Genomic DNA, 12,087 nt, shown 5'->3' on the forward strand with positions numbered 1-12,087 from the left:
TTTTACGTAAGATTTCGGTCTCGAAGGGATATTTGAAAGATGTATCGTTGTTTGTCAGAATACTCAATATTTTCGCTCCTTCCGTTTCCCCTTTTCCCACCCCGACATGTACTTTTCACGTTGCCGCGAGTGTTCCCCTATTTTCAGCCACGTCGTAATTCCCATCGTCGATTTTTCATCCTCGCTCCGCTTCCGAGTTGCAGGAGCCGGAAAAATGTCGATACATCACTTTCCTGACACATTTTGTAGCAGCTATTTTAAATCCGGACCCGCGAGACTTGTAACTTTGTGATAAAGTGGCAGTACAGAACGAATGATAAGCGAGGTATCATGCATTTCGGGTAAACACACATAATAATATCTAATTAATGGAGAATTTCGGAAGAAACTAAACTTAAAGAAATTTAAAGCAGAAGCAATTCAGTAGGATTAAGAAAAGTAGAAATATGCGAACAACGCGACGACAAATTTTTTAAGTAGAATTTTCAGATTCGGATAAGAGAACTTTTAAATAAAGTTACTTCGAATTCATAGGTCAGTTTAGATTTAAGTAAAATTACTTTAATTCTATCAATTTTCTTGAACGCCGAACGATGCATAATTTTAACGATAAAACTGCTTCGCATACCGTTCAATGTCGTATACTTCAGATGTACGTCGGTTAATTCGGGAATTTGCGAATCTTCACGAAGTGAGCCTGCAGAATCGCGAATCATAGTCTGTCCTCGTGATTTTGGGCTCTCTTCTTCTCACTGGCGCTTCGCGATATAAATATTCAAGATAGGTCGTTCCTTACATTTTCTACCTCCCTTGCGCTACCATGCTCTACGGCATCGCCTTCCTTCGTCACCATTGGTTCCATAACCCCCGCTCTTCTTCCTTTCCATTGCCAAAACGAAGCTCACTGAAGTCCCCTATCTCGCCCGACTCTCACTGTTTATTCCTCTTGCCGCATTCTGCTTCTCGGATGTCTTCGGACTGTGATAGAAAATTTTAAAATTTATAAACTTCGCTAAAAGACAGGACATGCATATATCGAAGTTAGTATATCATATGTGTCTTAACATTGTGTCTTTACATGGTAATCGGGATTACTTGTACGATTTTCAACCTACCAACATATAATACATAAAGTTGGAATTTATAAGAGATTTTAGTAAATTATATTAATATTAATCAGCTTGCTTTGCCGAGCTAATCTCATTTGTGGAGATCTGTGATTAGCGCCAAAATTGTACATTTTTCATTAAACTTTGGCTGCTTTCCCTCTTTTTCGGAATGCATGATGAATTGGGAGTCTTCTGTTCTCTTCATGGTTCCCTAGTGACTATTCTCTCTGATCTCTGTGTCTCTCTCTCTCTCTCTCTCTCTCTCTCTCTCTCTCTCTCTCTTTCTCTCTCCTTCTCTCTCTCTTCCTTAGGTGGGTGGGTACGACCAGACAGCCAGGATGGATAAAAGAAGCCGTTCGACGTTGGAAAGGGAACTCGTTGGTAGGGACGCAAAGCCGAAGGCGGAGCTCCATGATGAAGCGAGAATGGGAGATCTTCAAAGTTCAGTGAAGCTCCAAGAGAAGCTGCAGTGACGCACGAAAGTGTATTGAATTCGAGGTCGAGATTTGTTCTTCGAGAAATCCGCGAAAAGAGAAAGAGAGAGAAAGAGAGCGAGAGAGAGAGAGAGAGAGAGGGAGATAGAGGAAGAGATAGACAGCAAGAGAGAGCAAGTGGGGAGAAAGAGAGAGAGAGAGAGAGAGAGAGAGAGAGAGAGAAGAATAAAAATTTGTGCGGGTAAGTGTTGTGGCACGTGACACCGATACGTTGCATATTGTTCCGTATCTGTATCTGTAGTGAGCGAGATAAAAGCAAAGCGCAGACAATCACAGAGCTGAACCGCCGCGCCGTCGGTGCGCATCGCCGTAGGCGTCGTTGAAGTGCGTGCCGTCGCGCGGTAACTCGCGCCGTGTAGCGCAGGTGATGCCCTTAATCCAGGAGGACGGATCACAAAACTGGAACCGAAACTCGTCGTTTCCGGCGCGCAGCGATCGCGGAACGAGGCGCGATGCGCTGAGGAGGCCAACGTGCCCATGCTGCCTAATGGGAACATACAGACACCGTCGGAACTGCCGCCACCGCCTGCGCTTCAAGTTTTACTGCAGCCTCAGGCTTCCGTACCGATCCAGGTTCAGACTCAAGTCCGCGTCAATGGCTTCTACCTCATGGAGTCCGGCGACAGCTCCAGCGCTTTGTACAGCGCTGGCAACAGCTCCGCCAGCACGTCGCCGGCCAATTACGACAGCATCACGCCACCAGGATCGCATCTGATGGACCTCAGCAACCAGCCGGAGCACCGCAATCTATCATCGAATTATCATCAGCAGCAACCCCTACATCCAACCGCTCATCAGCAGCACCATCATCCAATTGATTATCCGCAGCAGCCTTATGTTTATGAGAACCTAGAGGAGAACAAGAAGTATCACAATCCTCATCACCATACTTCGGACCATCCGGACGGCAAGATCCTGAGGGATCTTCAGTCAGACTACAATCGACGGATATCCAATAATACGGGATCCGAGTTATTGTCAGACTACAACAGGAACCACGAGCAGCATATGTGCGTGACTCCGCCGTCGCAGATCTTCGCGTCTGGGAATGAGGACATGATCGTTTCTAATAGACCGCATCAGTCTCAGAATCAAGGATCTTACCGCAATCACTCGAACATGACAGAATTCAAGCCAGAGGAGATAGCATACAAGAACGAACAGGTGGTCGATCAGAGGTACGGTTATCAGCAGACGGAGCTCAACGGTCATGTGACGGAACCGTCATCGACCAAGAGCTACGCGGCTGAAAATGGCAGGTCGCCCGCGAAAAGAAAGAAAAAGTTCGTCAGCACCAACAACAACGAGTCCGAGTACGAGTCGCACTCCTCGATGAAGCTCAAGGTACGCCGAAAAAGTAGCGCGAGTATGGAGGAGATTCAAAATCAACGAGTGATGGCGAACGTCAGGGAACGCCAAAGGACACAAAGTCTCAACGAAGCTTTCGCCGCTTTGAGATCCGTCATACCAACTTTGCCAAGTGACAAACTGAGCAAGATTCAAACTTTGAAACTAGCCACGAAGTACATCGAGTTTCTACATCAAGTATTACGCAGCGACTTGGAGAAGGATGATGGCTCAGAGAACATTGGTAATATATTCCTTTGTTTTTACCTTCTCTCACTTCTCTTCAGATTCTTTCGCTTAATCTCTACTTGCTACTATGTTTCATCTCCTAGTCAGATTAAAGGCGCTCGTCTCGGGTTGTGTTTGTCGCAAGCCGTTAAAGAAATTGTCAGATAGGTCTCAAATAATGTGTGAAAATAAACGCTCTGGATTTATTGTCAGCAATAACAGAGACGTTGTCGATAGAAAGTACAATCTCAAAAGAAATGCAGGTAGCGTGTTTTATCATATATTTTTATACGTATTTTTCATATATAATATTGTATTATATAATTCTATATAATTCATATAATAGTAAAATATAAATATACAATACAACATGTCAGTATGGAAATTTAAGATTGTCATATGAATTATGCGAAATATCACGACAAAGTAACAGCTGTGTGATATAACGAATATAAATTGATAAATTGATAAATATATGATGAATTGATATGATTTATTATATAATTTTTTATGTTCCTTTATGTTTCTTTTTTAAATCAGACTTATCTATATACTTGTTACTTTATCATCAGATTTCATATAATTTAGTCGACATTTCTGAGTATTTCGATCGAAACTTCATATCGAAATACTTACCGCGAGTTTTTGTCTCCAAATCACGTATTATACGAGGATCGTTTCCATCGGTACTTTCGGCGATCATATAATTCTTGCCAAAGAGCGGAAACGAGAAAAGTTTCACATTTCCGTCATTCGAAACATTAGGTGTTCGCTAAAGTCGTTGAGTTCGCCCGTGGAACTTTTCACTTTTCATATTTTGATTGCTAGGAAAAAGTTACATGATCATTCTATCCTTGAGAAGTATATGTTTATATAAATTGGAATCCGGTCTGTTTACAATGTAAGGTGAATAAACAGATCTTCACTAGCGGCTTTCTGCCATTTACAAGCTACAATGAGTTCAGACCGACTCACGGAAGCTTGTGTCATCATGTGTTGTATAAGTGCTCTCAACGAGGTTTATGCTTCATGTTGCTTTCATAATATTTGTAAATTCTTCGGAACAGCATATGGGTCTCGTTTCTTAACGTTTCGCGTAACTTTCATTCTATTTTTCAAATAGCAAATCGATTCAAATGTTTGAATAATATTTATTGAAACTAAACAAAACAACTAAACAAAAACTAAACAAAACAATACATATCGGCACTAAAATGTGATTGAATTCCGTTAAACCGAATTCGGTCCTGCATCTGAATCTTATTTCTAGGCCGAATCTTTTTTCGTATATATTTGGATCTGAATAATTTATATTCAATTATCCGGATTATCCAAATAGTGCGGTTCTAAATTACAGGGTCTAAATCGATTTCCGATATGCAGATAGTTAGACATTCGAATACTTAGAAGTTCTAGTAACGATAATAATGTATAATAATAAAATATTCACCTAAGAATTTGAAAGCAAATATTCGTGAAGTTATTTTCGCAGTGACCGGAACGTTTGGTATTTATTCATAAGTTGTTCATAAGAATGCATCCATAATTCCGAGTGGCTTACGGTACTGAGATGTTAAGGACCGGAACCAGCACCGATTGGTGGTTCTCGGCTCTTGCGACGAATTCACCGGACGGAAATATATCGCGCGTTTCTTTTATTCGACTTGCTTCCTCCTGGCTTCTCGCGATACTGTAATGCCAGTGCTTCCCTTTTATTTTCGACCTCGCATTATACGCAGACAGAATTGTCACCCCCTCGAACTGTCCTCCCAATTTTTACCGTCGACTCTGCTCTGCTCTCTTCTCTCTATTGCCGTCTCTTCATCGAGACAAATAAAAAATGTTGACGTCTTAGAACTATCCCTCCTAAAGTGAATCAGTAAAACTGTTTTCGATTGAGTCAATGGAAGTTCAATAGAAACGTTCCCACTTTACTGCTTTGTCTTTTATTTCAATAATTTTGAGTGGAAATGAAATTTCGTCGTAAAATCTGTGCACAAATTCATTATATGTTATGTCAAATCCCATTTTCTGTGTTTGCAACAATCGAATTAGGGTGAGTGTTAATCCAGTTAGTGATCAATAACCTTGTTGTAAAACTTAATTATTATTAGGAAAATTAATAAATTAATAATATAAGTGTTAAGTTAAAAGTATACCAAGTTGATTTTGTTTAAAAGTTTAAACAATTGGTGTTTTAATTGTGTTATATTTTCTAGTTTATGCAAAAATTCATTTATACTTCTTCATAGAGAAATAATTGAAGTACTATTTAATGATATAACAACAGTTCAATTTTGTTTTCCTATCAATTTTGTTTTAAAGCAATTAAAGAATAACGTCATAGATCTAACATAAATATACATTTGATATTAATTACCAACATTTAAGTTAAGTCTGACAGAGATTCGAACTGTCATGGTCAGTAATACGCTTGCAATTATGATGTTCTAACATTTATTACAGCTATTATTTTATTCAAAACTTATTATAACCGATAACATATAAAATTTAAAACAAATATACATGTTTTAGGATAAATGGGAATTTTTTCTTCCTCTCTCTCTCTCTTTCTCTTTCTCTTTCTCTCTCTCTCTCTCTCTCTCTCTCTCTCTCTCTCTCTCTCTCTCGTATAAATTGATTTATTAAGGAAAACGAATGCAATTATTACAAATTAGAATACTGTTATTAATTAAAATATTAGTTTAAAAATTTCGATATGCTTTAAATGCGATGTCAATGTCTGGATTTGCAAACTGTATTAATGATGACAACGTTACTATTATTAACTGATCTTTTCAGCGGGCTCTTATTAATTTCATCGTTATACTTATAACTGAATCATTAATTACAGATATAGCATTTCAGTACAGAATACATTGATTGTGCTTTAGAGAATAAAATTGAAATTTATTCCGTCCGCTAAAATTTGCTACTATGATCTCAGTAAAAAAAGTAAGTCAAAGAAATTTGCAACGAGGAAAATCTCGGAGAATATGAAATTTATGCACACAATTTACCAAGTGATAACGAGGAAAATTTTTGTATTTCAGCAGGTAGAAGTGCCAAGAACGCAATTATAGCTGCGAGACAGAGTAGAGACTTACCTTGCAGTTATATGGCGCATGAGAGATTATCGTATGCGTTCAGCGTTTGGCGCATGGAGGGCGACTGGAATTCAAATACGTAGCATTTGGGATCGTGCAGACATATAAAAACGTAAGAGTTAAATTATCAAGATTAAGTGCAAGCACAGAATAAGGATGTGGCCACAATATCGCACTCGTATCATTTTTCTATAGTTGTTTTTATTTTTTTACTAGTAAAGGGATTTCTTGTATTAATTCTATCGGCATAAGAAAGCTCGAATAGTTGCTATACTTTGAGTGTTGTTATACTTGAGGTAAGCATAAGCTTAGAAAAAAAACAAAATCTTATATTATAAAAATATTATACGATATTTTATTGTATATTATGTATTATTGGAAAGCTAAATGGTAGCGGCATTTCTTTACAGTTAAATTTTAAACATACTTTCTGCTGACTCAGACTCAATAAATTTTCCTAGTAGATATAAGATGCGCTTCAATACAAATTGAAGGAAAAATTAGCGCTACCATTTAGCTTTCGAATATCGTATATATGAATCCAAAATAGTCGGAAATATTCATTACTCATTCTTATATATTCCACATGCTGATAAAACACGATCGATGAATATGGAGCTTCTCAACATTATGGTAGAAAACAATTTTAATAACATATTTTTCAGCTTAAATCAAACTGAAAATTCTCACATGAAAATATTAAAGTCTCAATAATTCTTAAATTATAAGCGATTAGTGATGATTAATTTTTTAATTATATACATAAATATAATTATATATATAATTATTATAAATTAAAATATTTTTAAATTATAATAATAATAATGATTAACCAATTTGCCAAAGACTAAAGTTCAAGTTTCGTGAAATAGACAAACATGCTTACAGTTAGACATACATGTGTAATTTATTTTATTTTTCTGTCTCTTTCAATATGTTTCCTCTAGTTATATAATTAGAATATTAGAGTGGCGATTATAATGGAAAACTCGAGAACTTTTAAATATATTCGCGTGGAGTTATTTTCTTAGTAACTAAACCGTTTAGTATCATTCGTTAATATATAAATGTTGTACATGAACAAGCGGCGGAACAGTACGGCTCTTACTTGCCATTCCTTCCCGCGTTCAATTTTGTCTTCATAAGAGCCGTTAAAATTGTTTAGCATTATTTTCTTTGTCATTTATTCACACAGCACACACACGTAGCACACACACAGCTGAAATATTTCCGCCTATTTTCTGTTCACGTAGTAGGTAAATGTGTATACGTTTTTCATAATGATACGATCATTAGGTTAGGACATTATTCTTGACACGTTCCATACTGCACTAATTTTACGCATGAAGAAAAACGATTGATCAGATTAACGTGACGATAAATGAATCGTATATCTTTCGAATTGTTTACCATTACCATGTTAATTTAATCAATGCTTCTTCTCCGTAGCCTGTTGTTCAGTCACTCATATTATTATATTATGAGGTAAATTTTATTCATCATATACATAACATAGGTCTCATAATAATTGTCAAAGTATTCCATGATTGTGTTTCGTTTTAGAGACAAAATATCAAATCAGAATATAAATGCAAAGTTCACACAAAGTGACCCACTGGGGTGGCATGGAACGTGTTAATCGCCTATATAAATCGATACTTTATAAGAATGTAGTGTCTATTATCGTTACAATTCGACGGTAGATTTTCTTATTGCCCTCTACTAACGTGGACAGTATACGCGATCGATCAATTCCCGTCGTGGAGTTTCGGAACGTGAGACGCATCCCGCGGATGGTCATCATGACTACGAAAACGTCGCGGTTAATGACGATCGGTTAATCACGTGTCCATGTGCGTACGGTTGTAGCTAGGTTGACCAAAGAGACAGTACCAAAGATATACAAGTGCCTGATGGTGGATAAGAAATATCCGTATGCTGTGTATAAAACTATTACAAAGCGGATTGATCTCACTCGCGCCCGAGCAATTACGCGCGGCGTTACGCTCTTCCGGCTCACCCGCCGACCCTTTGAAACTTAATCACGGCAGTTAATTTTGTCCCTGTTAATTCAGCGGCGCGACTTCGTTGATTCGCTTCGTTAGTCGTTATCTCGCTGGCTCATCCACTCGTCGCAATAATGTAAGCCAATAATTTACGTCTTCTCGTCGGACTATTAACGGCGCGACAACATGGTGAAGTGCGTCGTCGGTGTCGGTGTCGGCGTCGTGTAAAGCGCGCTTATTAGCCGACCCGGCGTTACACCTGCATTAATCAGCGAAATTATCTAGTCAGGAAAGCTAGAACGGTCGCGACACGATGAATTTTTGTCGTCATGCGCGAGCTTGCAAGCTCTTCGCCCTTTCTCTCTCTTTTCTTCTTTGCCTCAACGAAGATGTTCCCTCAATAGACGTCTCTCGTTAAATCTGATGCATTGCATTGCATTGCACATGCATATTCTGTTCATACACATAAGAAGCAAAATGGAAGCGCAAGTAATCGTCGTTTGAAGTTTATGATGGTACATTTTTTAATATTTTCACCGCTGCGACGGTCTCATCAGTGGTCAATGTCACGATACTACATGGTTCATGAAATCACGGTTTCCGGAAATTTTAAATTTAATATTTTCTGTTATGCAAATAGTTTCTGCTTTCTTCCTTACGAACATTTTTCAGTTTACACCGACGCCATTTTCCGCGTGCCCGACGATGTTTTAATCATCGTTATCGGGGATAACTCGCGGCCTCGAGACTGAGGAAACACTCATAGGAGGGAGACGAGGTTGAGGAGGAGGGGAGAATATTAACGATCATTTTGGCGCCCATCGGTCGGGCACAATATTATTTTTTTCTTCCAAGATGACAGTCGCCGTTCGGCAACGCGCGCGCGTCCCTGCCTCTTCATCGGCGTAACGCATATAAAACACCCGCGCGGTACTCACGCACCGTGAACATTTCGAACGGCGTTAGTTATTTTAGACCGGTCAAAGCAAACTTTCGGCCGGATTTTAACCGCTTAACGAAGACACGCCGCGTTAAAGAGCCGCCTGGGCCAGACTCTTTATTGCGGCAGTGAATCTTTTCGCGAAAGGGGAAGAAAAAGGAAGCACGATCGTGGACGGAGAAGGCGCTCGAGTTCTCGCCAACGGCGATTTATTTAAAAATTCCGACTAATATGAATCTTACGCGACCGTCCTATAGTGGACCGAAAAGAGGAATCAATTATGTGTGAGTTTAATGCAATTGATTATATTCAATGTAATTTATTTATGCCGTTGATTAACGTTTCCGGTCCATCAACGAGTAACACACGAGTGAACTTTCCGCGACATAAAATTGATATTTGACTTTTTACCGCTCGAGTCTGACACATTTTCGAAAGTTATCGCATCGATGCAACGCGCATCGCGTAATACTTAGCGATCGCAATCGCGAATGTCAACGTAAACTTCAAATTACTCCCGTTTGTACTGACGAAGATTCAAGTAATTCGAGATCCAGCAGACACGTTTAAAATCTTCGCGATTAGCGTCGCGTCCGGCGGCCTCTCCGCTATTCCGCTAACGTTAATTGGCCCGGGAACAACATTTATCAACGTTTCGGCCGGCGACAGTCTCAACTGAAACTCGAAGGCGGGCAAAACCGCAATTGCCTCAGCTTGCTCCCCCCTCTCTTTCTCTCTTCTTTTCTTTTCCTCTTTCTCAAATTTTTTATCTTTTATTTGTCACGCAACGCGCCGGTGCCGACCATAAATCTCTTTGAATTCAATTAGCCAAGACACCCAACGTTCAGCATTCTAGACCCTTTTCGGGAAGACCCCGATGACGCTCTTCGACGCATTACTACGTTTATAAAAACAAACCCGATCTTCTCTTCTCGCTCTCAGTGCACCACCCGATGTGTTTTACCCGTGTTAAATCGACGACCGTTATGCACACAAAGTCCTGTGGTTTTTTCGTATTTTGTACACATGCATTTCTGCATCTCAAAAATGTCCCATTTGGTCAGCTATCGTCTTTCTATTGAATTCTCCAGAGAGAAAGTCACGCGAAGAACTTGTCAAGTTGCAATAATTGTATTTCTTCGGCCGGTCTTCCTTAGAGTCCCGACTTTTTCGAATATTCTGTGCATTCTACTGGGGGAGGGCTTGAAGAGAACCATCGAGAATGACCGTGACAGCTGCTTCACTTCGTGGGGGCCTAGACGACGAGTCAAGAAACAGTACACACTGTCCAAGGACGATCCGAGAGAGGAAAAAAGAAAGAGAGAGCGAGAGAGAGAGAGAGAGAAAGAGAGAGAGAGATTCCTCTTACGTCGATGTAATTGGCGTTATTCCCAAAAATAATTTTACCAAGCGAGCGACTGAACGAATGAGCGATAAATCGGAGACTCATCATCTGTCACGGCGCTGACAAAACGTTCAACGCGTATTTACAAAACATTCTTGAGAAACTAATCACCAGAAGCGTAATCGATGTCGCCGTATCGACAGTCACTTGAAAACTTGAGAAAAACAAAGTTACGAAGATCAGTGTTAGGCATTAATCAACTGAAATTTTAGTTGTCTGATATAATTGGCAACTCAATCATCAAAATTAATCAATTGTGATATGTGTAATAATGAACAATTGGATTAGATTAATGAAATTAATCTAATCCAATTGTTCATTATTCAAAATTAATTTATTGACCAACCAAATATTCATACAAATTAATTAATAATCAACTATATATAATCACCCAATCAGAGTAATTAATGGAAACAATCATTGCATCATGTAATCATGACTATCTCAAACTTAATTTTGATTATCTTAATCAACTGAAACATTTTAATCGATTAATACTGCACACTAGCAAGGACAATGATAAAAATTGTGCTTAAATCACGAGATATTTTCAATTCGTTTATTCGAGTTCTTTTCAGCGGAGAAACGCACTTAGAATTAGCTAATATTGATTGATTGTCACGTTCATTTCCATCAATAGTTCGTCAAAGTTTAATCAAGACCCAAATAGTCAAGCTTACTTATCAATAATAAAAACAATTACACGGAAAAAACTTGATTAATGTAAAGCTGGTATCACACGATATTTGATTCTTTGCACGATTTATTCGTTCGTATATTGCTATGCATGTTCGGTGCATGCTAGCGTATGATTTAAATAATTTCTATGATGCTTACTTCTTTGCACCAATCAGTGCGTGGAAAATACAGCCAAATATTCAGACGAATCTTTTTACAACTGCGATAACAGAAAGATTATAATCTTTCTTCGTCATCGAGTTTTCGTTTACTTTCCATCCTGTTACATAAATTAAGATTTTTTTCTTTTTAGTGTATAAAAGCCGATCATCGCATCAAATGTAATTCTGATCCAATGCATGGCTCTTATGGACTCGTTTTTATTCTTGATTGTCATCTTCCAATAGAATTATTTCAATAGATTGTCTCTATAATTTGATTTCGATATTATGACTTTTCGAGGAATTGTCCCACCACTTACATTTCGATATACTTTGTTCGAGACAATGCATATCCATCTGGTAATCATCCCGATGACAGTCAACGCATTAAGTTAGAATGGTGCCGTTAACGCGTGGAAAGCTTTCTGTCGATGCTGTGTGAAGCTCGAGTGAAGTTCGAAATTGTAAATTTTTGTTCAGATTGACCCTTGGTATTCACGCTACTATTGTCGTACATACAAACTACTCGTAAAGAATCAATTTCTCAAAGACCGGTTATAATCTGTAGTTTCATTCGAATTTAGCACAATTTTATCATTAATGCCAATCAAA

General features: G+C 38.6%; 1 protein-coding gene across 1 annotated transcript; it reads left to right on the top strand.

The window, feature by feature from the left end:
• Positions 1 to 1,463: 1,463 nt before the first annotated feature.
• On the top strand, positions 1,464 to 6,599 carry LOC105189186 (protein twist). The gene is made up of 2 exons (XM_011151133.3): positions 1,464 to 3,194; positions 6,232 to 6,599. Exons 1-2 carry the CDS (start codon positions 2,081 to 2,083, stop codon positions 6,366 to 6,368), a joined length of 1,251 nt encoding a protein of 416 aa, XP_011149435.1. The 5' UTR covers positions 1,464 to 2,080; the 3' UTR covers positions 6,369 to 6,599.
• The last annotated feature ends 5,488 nt before the right edge of the window (positions 6,600 to 12,087 follow it).

The sequence above is a fragment of the Harpegnathos saltator genome, unplaced genomic scaffold (genome assembly GCF_003227715.2).
Source record: "Harpegnathos saltator strain DR-91 unplaced genomic scaffold, Hsal_v8.6 scaffold31, whole genome shotgun sequence".
Classification (NCBI taxonomy): Eukaryota; Metazoa; Arthropoda; class Insecta; order Hymenoptera; family Formicidae; genus Harpegnathos; species Harpegnathos saltator.

Bases quoted from the DNA above. Each gene is read 5' to 3' on its own strand.
- LOC105189186 (XM_011151133.3), top strand. From the start codon at position 2,081: ATGCTGCCTAATGGGAACATACAGACACCGTCGGAACTGCCGCCACCG. The intron at 3,195-6,231 runs GTAATATATTCC...TTTGTATTTCAG, and splicing joins TGATGGCTCAGAGAACATTG to CAGGTAGAAGTGCCAAGAAC.